General features: G+C 29.0%; 1 protein-coding gene across 1 annotated transcript in view; it reads left to right on the forward strand.

Moving 5' to 3' along the window:
• Positions 1-13,506, forward strand: part of LOC107448197 (glutamyl aminopeptidase) — a 41,959-nt gene that overhangs the window by 15,940 nt on the left and 12,513 nt on the right. The window contains exons 9-13 of the mRNA XM_016063312.3: positions 1,155-1,410; positions 4,435-4,562; positions 6,198-6,253; positions 8,340-8,487; positions 11,267-11,340. Of these exons, the coding sequence (XP_015918798.1) occupies positions 1,155-1,410; positions 4,435-4,562; positions 6,198-6,253; positions 8,340-8,487; positions 11,267-11,340 (662 nt within the window). The remainder of the gene's footprint in view (positions 1-1,154; positions 1,411-4,434; positions 4,563-6,197; positions 6,254-8,339; positions 8,488-11,266; positions 11,341-13,506) is intronic.

The following is a 13,506-nucleotide window of genomic DNA, read 5'->3' on the forward strand; positions in this document are numbered from 1 at the left end:
TTAAGATTTAAATGATAGAATAAAATATTTTTTATGCCTGCACGGATCCTAATTCTGATTTTTTTGTTTTTTTTGGAAAGTGATAAAAAAAATTTTTTGCATGCTTAAAAAGTACTTAAAAGGTGCTTATTTTTTGTTGAAAAATCTGGCTACCCACCCTGTGAAAATATTGATTTATTATGCATTTGTGGCAACAAAATCTTTGGAGTCTTACTTTCTAACATGATAACAATTATTGTGATTTTAATGACAAACATTCTGTAATTTAAAAAGGTTTCAATATTGTTATATCTGAGAAAATAAAATAGTCAGTAAATCGCAGAGGGAATATTTTTTTTTTCAAAGTTAATGTTTATGGCCACTCTAATAAAAGTTTGTAAGGTTATCTTTTTGCTTATTTCTTCTTTTTTTTCTAATGCAAGTATTATATTATAGTATGAACAAAATTAATATTATTAACTCTTCTAGTTTATATTATTTATGAAATTCTGTTAAAGTTATTGATTTAAGATTTTATCTGTCACAAGTAATTGTTATTATAAATCATGATTTTAAGCTAAGTTATGTACTGATGAATATGCTAAATATAATGCTGAAGCTACTCTATTAAGCGGTTTTTCATAAAACTAGTTTTTAAATGACTATTATTAATAAATGTATGAAAACCATAGTTATAAACTTCTGAATTTATTACTACTAAATGTACTTCAGTAGTTATGTATATATTACTGAAGTTACTGTCTTAAGTGAAAAATTCTGGATTTTTTCATGTATCTAGTCTAAAAATAACATTATTAATAAATGTATGAAAACCAATTTTGAAAATTTTGTTTCTTAAAAGTGTCCCAAAACTTTTTTTTCTTTTTTAATTATCATGCTGGTAGATTTAACCCATTAACAAAAATATAGTCTGGAATATAATTAGAATCTTCTGGTTCAACCTTGAAAAGTCAGTATTCTTTTTTCCTGGTTTGAAATTGAGTGAGAACTCTGGCAAGACACCTAACAGTTAAATGAGTACCCATAATTGATGAGTTTTAATAGTTGAAAATAAAATGATTTTATCAATAAATTATTTTCATACTTTGCATAGTTTTGATTTGAAATCGTTTATTGGTTTTGCAAAAAGTTACATTTATACAGCTCCTTTTTAGGTTGCTTTGACCACTTCTCATTTAAATGTCTCTCAAATATTGGACACATGGACACGTCAGAAGGGCTATCCAATTCTGATTGTCACTTACAAGCATCCACACGTAAGAATCCAACAAAAAAGATTCTTGCTCACCCCTCCTGAATCTGACACCGTCTCTGAGGTTTCCCCCTATGGCTACAAGTGGTTTGTTCCTGTCACTTATGTCACTGATGTTTCTCCAAAAGAAAATATGTTCTGGCTTAATATGACTGATGGTAAGATGTTTTATATTTTATAACTGCCGTTGAACAGCCGTCCCAATTTTTGGGTTTACGACTTGGGTTCAACTCCCTATCCTTGTAATTTTGAACCCAATTCAGAAGACAAGGGAACTTATGGATCAAATATTGGGAGAAATTTGCCTTTGTGGGTTTTTTTTTATGAAACTAACCCCTTACTTGCATTACTTGGAGAGGAAAACCTCCCACGGTTAGCTTGACGGTAAGGGGACTCTAACCCATGATCCACCTATCACTGAGGATATTTTACGTCAGCACAGTGGTCGGTGCGAGCCGGGTCCGTAATTCGAATCTACCAGCCATTGCCGTAATTCGAACCTGGTTCATCTCTTTGGGAAGCAAGCGCTCCATCTTCTGAGCCACTACCGCTCTGTGGTAAAAAATATTTATAACCGTTGCTGAACAGCTGACCCAATTTTGGATTTACGACTACTAATATTCAACTTGTAGTCTTGTAATTTTGAATCAATCCGTAAGACAGGGAAACTCCTAGATCAATACCCCCATGGGTATGATTTGTTATGGGAATATGGAGGACTTTGTGACTCGACAGATTTAACGTGCACCAGTCAGCATTTCATTACATGGGGAGTCTTCAGCCGGCGGGGATCGATAGAGTCATATCAGTGACTAATCTTATCGTGTATTGTAAAATTGTCTCTTTCTAATATTTATTTTTTGCTGACTCTCTGTGGGCCTAGGCCTTCTTTAGAATCTTTAGCCATTCGGTTCTCTTCCTTGCCAGGATATTCCAGCTGTTCAATCTCAGTGCTTTGAAATCCTTTTTAATGATGTCAACTCACCATAATCTGGGACCACCGATAGTTCTGGTTGTTATGAAGGATTGGTTCCTTTGTCTGATGTGTTCAGAAATTTTGATTCGGTTTATTTTGATGTATTTGACAATATATGCTTCTCTATACAGCTCATTATTGTACATGTGCCTCCATGTACCTTTAATGTTTACTGTACCCTGAATCTCTCTTAAAATTTTTCTACTTGATTTTTCATGTGATTTCCCCATTGTCCATGTTTCTGAACTATATCATATATCGGTTGCCTAGCGTTTTTTAAAATTGAAAGATGCTTTTCGTTTTTTAAAAGACCTTAAGGGTACTTTTTTGTTAGGCGTTTTTAAAAAGTGCTTAATTTTCGCCCAAAATTGTGCAAAAGCGTGGATTTCACATTGTTCTATTCAACATTTTCACAAATCATTCAAACACAATGCTGTATGGCATACCGTCGTTCCATAGCATATGAAAGCGCCAATCATTTTACGTGTTTGATGAAATGCTTGCAGGTCCGCATCGTCATATACTGAGCCTTCACTGAGAATTATTCTTGCACTATCATGTGCAACTCGGCTGCATTTTACAAGCTATTCTCAATTTCCGGCTTCATTTTCCTCCTTTTGAAATCGAACCAAAAGATCTCTGTATCTTTTTATGGTAGCTGATTTAATCAAGAAAAAGTGTTCCTTGTCAGAAACTAGTTATTTAATCATAATCATGTAAAGTCTTTGAAAATTATTTTGCATTTTGTTAATGTATATTGTACTTAAAAATATTTTTTGAGTGCTTGAAAAGTACTTAAAATGTGCTTATTTTTTGTTGAAAGATTTAGCTATGCACCCTGTTATAAAAAAATTAGATAATTGTAATTAAATTGAAACAAAACAAAATAAACATGAATCCAAAAAAAGATTTCTTCAAGGTAAACCCTACATGCAATCATGTTCGAACTTTTCTGTGAATGACTGTTCAGCAGAACAAAATCTACGATTCATGTATTGCATTCATGTTTCTTTTGTTCTTTTTCAATTTAATTATAATTCTTTAATTTTTGTTATAAACATATTAGACAACAAATTTGGGGTTTGTGCAACTTTAGTGCATTCTCAGATTTGAACTGGATCTTATTTTTATGCTACACCTTCTTTCTGATTATTAATAGATTTTTATTTAAGAATATAGTGCATTTTATTCTTCTTTTCTATCTTAATTTTATGTTTTCAATTCAGGAGCTCAAAAACTTCCTATCTACTTCCTATCTTCCTATCTGCTAATATTAACGACAGCCTTTGGTATGAAACCACTAAATTTTCACTTTTACCACCATGAATTAATTCCTCTGGCAAGCAAGTTAATTTAGAGCGATAGTATGCTGTTCTAGTTTTATGAATTCGGTGTAATGTTTTAATCTGTGTTTTTGTCTCAGCACAGCTTTATAATTTTGAACATAACGTTTAAGTGTGAGTTTTATCTTAATAAGAAAAACATAATTCTGGAATTTTGTCATTTTATTTTGAATTGAAACGTTAGATGCGAAATACTAATGCAGTTCTTTTCAAAATTCATCTCCTTTTTATAATTTGTTCAATGTATTGTTATTAGAAGAAATACTTTTTTTTAAAAAGAAAATTGCTGTCCCCCTGTGGACTGATAGTAAAGACACAGTTCCCAGTAAAACACCAAAGTCAAGCATCACTGTCTGCAGTCAATAAGTGGGTGGCTGACCACTTGAATCAGCCTGCATAGGGACCGAGGATGTGCGGTATCGGTCCCCGTTGAACTGTTCTGCCTTAAAGTGCTTGAATTCACTCAGGTTGTCTGGCTAGCAAAGCAGGGGTGCCATCCCCTCTGCAGAGGATCAGAATTGTGATGGCGTGTTTTCGGATCATCCTCAGGGATGTTTCCTAGACTGTCGCAAATAGCCCATTGTGCAGGTCCAGTGCGACGTAAATAAAGTGCCTACCTAAGAAAATTGTTATTTCGTTTTTTTTACTGGCATTTTACTTAATGAAAGCAACTGAAAAATAGAATAAATTATGATATATTGATTGAATATAAATAGAATATAATTATGGGTTAAAAAAAATCTTCACTGGTTTATAAAATTTAAACTCCTGGAACTCCTTTGACCCTTTTATGGAACCTAAAGGTTCTGCAAAATTCATGGTTTATTGCACATAAGTAAAAAAAAATAATTTTTTTTTGGCAGGAGAATTTCTAGTACCTGCCAAAGCTAAATGGTTGAAGTTGAATATTAACCAAACAGGCTTTTATAGAGTTCTCTATGATGACAGACTATGGAATACTCTGATAAATTTACTTTATACGAATCACAAAGTAAGTTACGTTTTTTTAAACAATTTGTATGCATTTTTTCTAAATATACTTTTATTTTCTTGTCTAAAAACATAAAAATTTTAATTATTTCTACATTAAAAGTTCATTATAGCTAAAATCCACAAAAACGGATGAAATTGTTCTTATAGGGAACTTGTCACTATTCGTAATTATAAATATTTTTTATTGCTGTCTTAACATACATATTTTATGTCAAGATAGCAATAAAAAAAGTGTAATAGTGTACAATAGCTTTTGACGTCATTGATTAACACTAAATGTTGATTGCAATATTTATCTGTCTGGAAAAAAATAAGGGGTTATGGCAGATAAATAGCCAACAAAAGACACATCCATTTGAAGTGTATAGCAAGATCCCTGAAAATTAGTTTTTATTTTGTATGGTGAAAGATGACATATATTTACTTTGTTAAGTGCTTAATGATCTTTTATTTATTCTTAAAAATTAACTTTTTTTTTGAAAATTAGAGCAAAAATATGTTCACCTCAATTAAAATGTTTCCTGAGCGTAAATTGACATTTGATGTTGTGGCCAAAGTGGCAAATTAGCTAGTTTAAGTATTACTAGTACATAATTTTTATTAATGTTTGGCCTCAGAGACATTCATATTGATCCATTGACAGATTAATATTAAAATTTCCTTTGAAAAAAAATGAAATTTTTTTGTTCAAATAATACTTTGCTGAACACCGAATATTGGTTACCAGGGGTCTGTTTAGAAGAAATTTGGGTCCATTAATGAACCCTTCACAAAATATCTTTTCATAAAAATGAACCCTTTACAAAATAATTTATCTTTTAATAGGACCCTTCACAAATTTGTTTATCTTCATTATTGTTTTGTAAATTGATTAAACCCTTCCCGGGAGGGGGGAAAGAAAGACAGTTCGAGAGAAACTAAGTTTCCCTAAGTTTAAATTCCAAATGTAGTATTCTAAGAAAATATTTCTACTTTTACAAGCATCGTGTGTGTATTCTTATTAATATTGAATAATAATTTTTTTTTGTAAATAAATAACTGTACCATTTGTATTTATTCATAAAACTAACTAATAGACTATTATGTAAATAAAAATTTATTTCTGGCAATTTTTTAAATAAAATATTATAAATTTAAGAATTGTTTAAGTTTACTTAATGTGTAACACATTAAAAGTGATACATTACTAAGTTGTGTTATTTAAAATATGTCAATCAAATTTATTAAAAATGTGAGTGATTTTTTTTCCATTATTCGTTCGAAATGAATATTTGTATGTTGCATCTCTAATTTAGTAACAGCATTTGTTGAGCAGAATCGTGTATCTATTTACAATTTCAAAACATCTTGAAAAAGTTTTTTAGCAATTTTTGCTGTAACAGGACCCTATTTGTACAGATTCACAAAAGCAGGACCCTGGTTAAAAGCGACTTAACGCTTATTTAATATTCGCAAATTATGAATAATTTTTTCACAATTTTACAAAAACAGAACCTTTCACAAAATGTCTGAACAGACCCTTGGTTACATCCCTACTCTCAAACCGTACTAGTCAGGCTACCCATTTTGCATTTAAATTTTGTTTTCTAATTTTCAATGAAAACGAAGTTTTAAAACTGAGTTTTATTTGTAGGTTTTCAAACCAGCTGACCGTGCTAATCTCTTAGATGACGCTTTGACTCTGGCTAGGTAAAAAAAAAAATTATGTATTTTTGACATCTTAATCAGACTCTTTAGGTTGTACATTTATATTAAAAAATAAAGAAGAAGAATTAATTATTTTTAATCAAACTTTCTAAATTCACTGTTATTTTTTTTTTTTTGCCTGTTCTTAAATTTCATATGTATTTTCTGCAAAATGTGCCTGCTTTGTAATCAAGGTATTAAAACTAGTGTCATGATTTTTGCCACTTGAATTTAAAAAAAAAAAATCACTGACTTGTTGTCCCAGGTTATCAAGACATATGGGGTGCGATTTTTCTTATTTTCCAGTGGTGTCATTTATGCCAAGTCAACTTCAACCACGCCCATATGTCATACTCGTTCATAGGGCGAACCCATTAATTCATCCACAAATCGTAATTTTAACTTGAACCAGAGAACGATCAATATCCAATTCAGTACTCCAAGGGGTATAATTTGTTATGGGAACATGGAAGACTTTGTGACTCGATGGTTTTGACGAATTACTGATTTAACTCATTAAAATAAAATGCAATAAATGTTAAATTTTTATCTTCTGCTAAATTGTCCACCATTTCTGGAACACTTGGTGCAATCACGCCATAAATCACAACTTTGAAGGACCATAAAAGTAAAAAAGAATGTTATAAAAAAACCTAAAAGTATATTATTATAAGACTTCAATCAGCTGTATACTTTGAAAAAAAAATCTTAGCAACTTTTAAAGATATTTGTGCTAGAAATTTTCTGAAGAGTTCATAAGTTTTTATTTAATGTTGAATCCCCTAAAATAAACAACATGAATATTTTTTCTCACCAAGTTTAAAATTAGTTACAAAGTTTGCCTATACATTTTGCTACTAACTTGAACTTGAAAATAATTCAGAACTAATCATTTACAACAACAATGTTGCACAATTTGAGGGCAGAAATAACTAATGATCCTCAAATGTTTCTGTTTTAATGGGTTAAAAAGGAGCAGAAAGTATTGTTTCAAAGGTTTTCAGTCCACACTGCCATCTGTTGTCAAAATTTATAACTAATGTTACTGGAAAAAATTGACTTCCTCAGGAGAAAGCAACAAACCATATGTTTTCAATATGTTTCATTTTTTTAAAATTTCATCTGTTTTTCAAATCTTGTGCAAGTGTTTCACTTGGAATGGATTTTTAAAAAAGCAAAATGCTTTGTTCTAAAGATTTTCAGTATGCTGCGCCATTTTTTGTCTCCTTTTTTTCATTCTCTCATTTTTTCTTTTATCAATTTCTTAATTGTTCCACACGTTACTGTTTATAAGCTCATTAAACAACGAATTTTAATTTTGGTATCAAAATAACTAAATCACACAATCACACAGTCTGTTATATTAAATGAAAAAAGAAATTGTATTAAACTTCAATTCTTTCAAAATATTTGTTTTGGAAATTCGAAATTTCTCTTTAGGATAAGAGACTTGGAATTTTGAAATCCATGCCGGGTGAGATATCAAAATTACTAAACACCAAATTACAAGTTTTCAGTCTACTGTATTAAATATAAAAGGAATTGCACTAAACTTCAACTATTAAAGATCTTTTTTTTGAAAATTCCTATTTTCTCTACAGAAGAAAAAAATAGCTGATTCAATAATCAATGCCATTGAAATTATAGGGCAAAATTAATGGCCTACACCAGTCACTGAGTAGGTAAATATTACAAATAGCAATTAAAAAGTCTACTAATTACCACTTTTTCCATCAAAAAATCACCCCTTCTGCATTTTATAATTTTATTAATAAATGTAGAATATATATAAATAATAATTTGGAATTATTATCAATATTTTATAATATACTGAAAAATACTTGTCCCTCAAGGATTTTTCTCATTTTAAATATAAACCTTGTAATATTTACCATATTTTGAAAAATACTTTAAATGCCTTACACTAATACCAACATTGTTTTTTTAATTATGTAAAATTTTCAATTTTTGGAAAAGTAGCCTCATGTTTTAAAAAGTGGCCACTTTTGAAAATGCTGCAACTGTTCAATAACAAAATTTCCTAATTTTTCCATATGCTGTAAATAAATGCTTTTTTTGTTGTTGACAGAGTTGGAATTTTGAAATGTGGACTAGCGTTAAACTTGACTCGTTATCTGATCAAAGAGGAAGACTATGTCCCATGGGAAACTGCCATTTTACATATGGAAGTGCTAGATGTTTTAATGCAAGAGAGTCCTGGTTTATTCCTTTTCCATGTAAGTAATTCCTATTTTATTTACGTTAGCGTAATTTTTTAATAGCTTTGCAATACATATCACCAACTCAATTTTTATGTAGAGTGTTTAGAAACAGAACTTTGTCCATTTATTCTGATTGAAATTTAAATCCAGCCTGATTTTTATATATTTTAGAAAAATTCCTAAAGACAGGGAGGCCACAGAACAGGCAAATATGGGAGAATAGTAAATAGTTTGGTAATTTTATTGTGATATAAAAATCAGAGAAATGTCAGAATATTTAACTAAAATACCCACAAAACCAGGTAAAATGAATTCATTTAAGTTAAAAGCACCTAAATATGTGATATTTTTTTAAAAAAAGAAATAAAACTGATCCTATAATATTTTTTTAAGAAATACTTGTTTATTATAAAGTGTAACTAAGCACTGATAAGTATAATTTCTTTATTTTAGTATCTAAATAATTATAGTTCACATTAAGCTCACATAATAAAATAAAGAATTTATGTGAGTGTATACCAGATTGTGGGTATACCCTAAGCTCTAAAAATAAGCTTTAATTATATTTTTAATATAGACAAAATAAAAAAATTAAATATTCTCATTGGCTTATCAGAAGAGATTGTTTTAAAATCAAATGTCGACGATTAATTTTTCTCAAATATTTTAAAAATAATATCTATAGTATTTGCTATCTTATAGCTCTTATCCAAAAAAAATTTTACTGCATGTTCTACTATAATTATGTTTACTATTTTCTGAAGGAACTAAAACCTACCCCCTCTGCCCTAAATGCCATCATACTTCTGCTGATCATATCCTGGACAGTCTTAGTCTTCTCTGGGAAGACATCTACTCTACTCCTCTTTCGGTCTTTGATTTCATTTAGGTCAGCAGGTTCATAGATATGGTCTGACTTTGTCAGGCCAAATGAGGACAAGCAACAACAGCAATGTATCACAAATTTAGCGTTTTTAAGGTTGTTTAAAAAAAGCCATATGTTTTGTTTATAGTTCTGATTTTAAAATGGGTTAACATAAAACTAAATAATTTAAAGTTAATGGTAATTAAAATAAAAATGATACATTTTGCACTTAAAAGCCAATTTAATAGAGAAATGGAACTAATTTGTTGAGGATAAATGTAAAAAAATACTAATATTATTATTGACCCCAATGATAATTAATTTTGGTAATCATTACTAATTGAAATAAAAATAAGCTATAAACTGAAAAGCAATATTAATGGATAAAATGTACCAAATCATTGTGGGGAAGCCTAAAAAGTGGCCTTACTATTGACACAAACAATGCTTAATATACTTTTATATAGGTACAAAGTATTGAGTCAATTTGGTGGTTATAATAGCTACAGCTGTACTGCACATTTTTTTATTGTATTGTCATCACTCATTCGAATCACGTGGGCGATCCAATTCATTCTATTTATTTTTATGCATTTAATAATATCAGGTTGTTTATAAATCTTGTAAAGTTCAAAGTTGAATCTCCTTCTCCAGTTATTGTTTGCATTTACACCACCAATTATACTCCACAAAATCTTTCTCTCAAATATTGTGATACAATTTTAGGGAAGGCCACGGTTGAGATGGGCTGACTCAGTAAAATCTGATTTTCTCGCAATTAATAAAAAGAATTGGAGATCAAAGATAAATCGGAAGTCGTCATGGAGAAATCTTCAGAGGAAAGCATTGGCTCACATTGGGCTGTCTGGCCAACTATGATGATGATACTGCACATTTTTATGATAGATACTGAGGAAATATTTTTATGTCCTTTTGAAATTATTAGTACAAGAGAAAGTAGCTTGGTTGGTGGAAAATTTTCATTAAGAGTTACCTACAGTTACAGCATTATGCCAGATGATACTGAATACAGTTAATATTTGATTTGATGGGATAAATAATTAAGTACTTGTTTTATTTAGTCTAATAACATATAGCTATCAATTTTTGTGCATGATTTGTAGTATTGTACAGTACTGATTTATTGATTCTTTTTCTTTTTTTTTTGCTCCATAAAAAAACTGGTATTTAGTTAGTACTGAAATAAAACTATAAACAAACTTTATATAAGTAAAGTATATTTTATGGTTAACGGTAAGACATACTTAAATTATTAATAATAAAGTTATACCACGGAATACAAAAATCAGATAAATTTAATAAAATGCGTTTAAAAAAGAATCAGGAAATTTTTTGTAGCCATATTGTAAATTATAATTCCTAATGGAATATTTTTTATTGAACTTTTTGCTTACTAGAGAATTTAAATCAGTCATGTTACTCAATAATGAAATGAGTATCTAATAAATTTGTAACTAAAGTGTCTAATCAATTTGCATGTAATAAATTTCCTTATTTTTATTTTTTTTATAATTTCCTATTTTTAAATAAAGTCAATAATTTTAATATAAATTTATTAACATAGGTTAGGTTCTCAAACCATTAAGATTTTTTTTTTAGTACAAAGTCAGATCATTAGATCAAAAGTTCTTTACTTTCTTCTTTTGCTCATTGTACTCAGTATTTTAATTGCTTAAATTTCAAAACTTTTGACCAGAATCATTAAACAACCAAAAATTGTTTTTTAGGGGCTCTTTACAAATAAGGTGCAATCATTTAGGTCTACAATACTTTCTCAGTTTATATGTAGCTGAATCCTTCAAAAAAAAAGGGGGAGGGGCTATTTACAAATTGTGTTCAATCTTGTATAGGTCTATGATACTTTCTCAGTTTATATGTAGCTAAAACAATTATTTATTCTTATTTCAGAAATATCTAAAGAAATTGTTGAAACCAGTGGCTGATATTTTGCGATGGACAGACGATGGAGATCATTTAAAAAAGTAAAAAAGCTTTTAAATAACATTGTTAAGAAAACTTTTTAATAATATTGTAAAAAAAAAACTTTAATTAATATTGTTAAAAAAAAAGTAAATAAAAATATCTTGAAAATTTAAGCAAACTAAAATAGTTAAGAAATGCTTAGATTAAATTAAAAATATTTAAAATCGTTTTTTTTTTTTTTTTTTTTTTTTTTTTTTTTTTTTTTTTTTTTTTTTTTGTTCATAACTTTCGTTATAACTGATAGAACTTTCTACTATTTTAACTTTTTATGGTATGAATTATATTCAGAGGCATCAATTAAAAACTGAATAAAATTTTAAATGTAATATTCTTGTCTCATATTTGTTCTTTTTAACCGATTCTTTTTTAACGTTTTATCTTACCCTTTTAGTTTGAGGACACTTTTATTATTTAAACTGTTTTTAGTACATTTTCATTAACTTACTTTTCTGTCAGGAATTTCTGCCCAAGCTAGAGTACTCAAATCCTTACTGGAACTCTAGCCTGATGACAGTGTAAATTTCACTCAGTTACTGACCACCTTAAGAAGAAGAATTTAGTTTATCACTTATGCACTTTGACCAATTTTCATTATTATCAAACTAACAATTATAAAATTTAAAAGAAAAAACTGAAATGAAAATGCTGAAATTTTCATTTTTTCTAATATGGAAAAGAAAGTAAAACTTATTTTATTTTTATCAGACCAAAAATTAAAATTCACAAAAATTAAAATTCAAAACATAAACTTTCATTATAAATTTCTATCACCACAAGCAGTCCACCTTGCATCTCCCAAAGGTGATGAATTTTTTTTTGTTTTTGTTTTATGGAGACAAATTGAAGAGAAAAATAAAATTACGTTTGAGAAAATTATAATTATTTTTCCTTTCCCTTTTTCTTCTTTTAAGTCTACTTCTAAAATGGAGTTTTTTTTTAAAAAAGTTTTTATTCCATTATTTGTTATTTTATTCTAAAAATCTTTATTTTTTTAAGTTAGGTCATTTGCTTAAAGCAGTACTTCCGAAATGGTGTTTCACAGAACCCTAGGGTTAAATGGAATTCCATGAGTTAGAACTCTTTGTGAAATCTTCCATTATATTTAGAACAAATCAATAATCCATTATTTATTTATTATTTCGTTTACCTTTATGAAATTGTTTAAAATAAAATGTCAATAAAAAAGAAATGGCAACTTTTTTAAAAATATATGATTTTTCTAATGAAAATGTATTAAATTAATTATGAAAAGGACATGAAAAAATTACATCTGTGAAAATTAAAATGATTTTTCCTTTCCCTTTTTCTTCTTTTTAGTCAACTTCTAAAATAGAGTTTTTAAAATTTTATTCCATTATTTGTTATTTTAAACTAAACCTAGTTATTTTTTTTAAGTTTGGTTATTTGTTTAAAGTGTACTCTCCAAGTGGTGTTTCACGGAACCCTAGGGTTTTACGGAAAAGCTGAATGGAATTCCATGAGTTAGAACTCTTTGTAAACATTTTTGAAACCTTTCATTATATTTAGAACCAATCAATAATCCATAATTTATTTAATATTTCGTTTGTTTTTATGAAATTGTTTAAAGTAAAATGTCAATTAAAAAGAAATGGCAACTTTAAAAAAATAAAAATAAGGCAACTTTAAAAAAATAAGGAGAAATACGATTTTTCTAATAACAGTGCATTAAATAAATTATGAAAAAGGCACGCGTTTATAAAAAGTCACATTGGTAATCGAAATAAAATAACTATATTCATTAATAACGAAATATGTTTTCCTGATGGCTATTTTTTAAAGTATATATATATATATATATATATATATGTGGCCGGCCAGGTGGCCGAGTGGTTAGCGTGTCTGACTGCGAAGCCAATGGCCGCGGGTTCGAATCCCGCTCTGGGCATAGATGTTTCTCTCTCTGTGTTGTCTTCTGTTGTGTGAATGAGTGAATGTGGCCCACCCTATGAACGGGTTTGTGGCAGTATGGCGTGGGTAACGTTGCTCGCCTCCGTGACTTTGGTTCACAGGTGCCCACTGGGTAACGCTAAATGAGTAACAATTCCGGCATCTTCTATGGCGAAGAACGAAAAGTTCAGTGCCTGCCGTTATTAAAAAAAAAAAAAAAAAAAAAAAAAAAAAAAAAAAAAAAAAAAAAAAAAAAA

Source organism: Parasteatoda tepidariorum, chromosome 9 (genome assembly GCF_043381705.1).
Source record: "Parasteatoda tepidariorum isolate YZ-2023 chromosome 9, CAS_Ptep_4.0, whole genome shotgun sequence".
In the NCBI taxonomy this organism is placed as follows: Eukaryota; Metazoa; Arthropoda; class Arachnida; order Araneae; family Theridiidae; genus Parasteatoda; species Parasteatoda tepidariorum.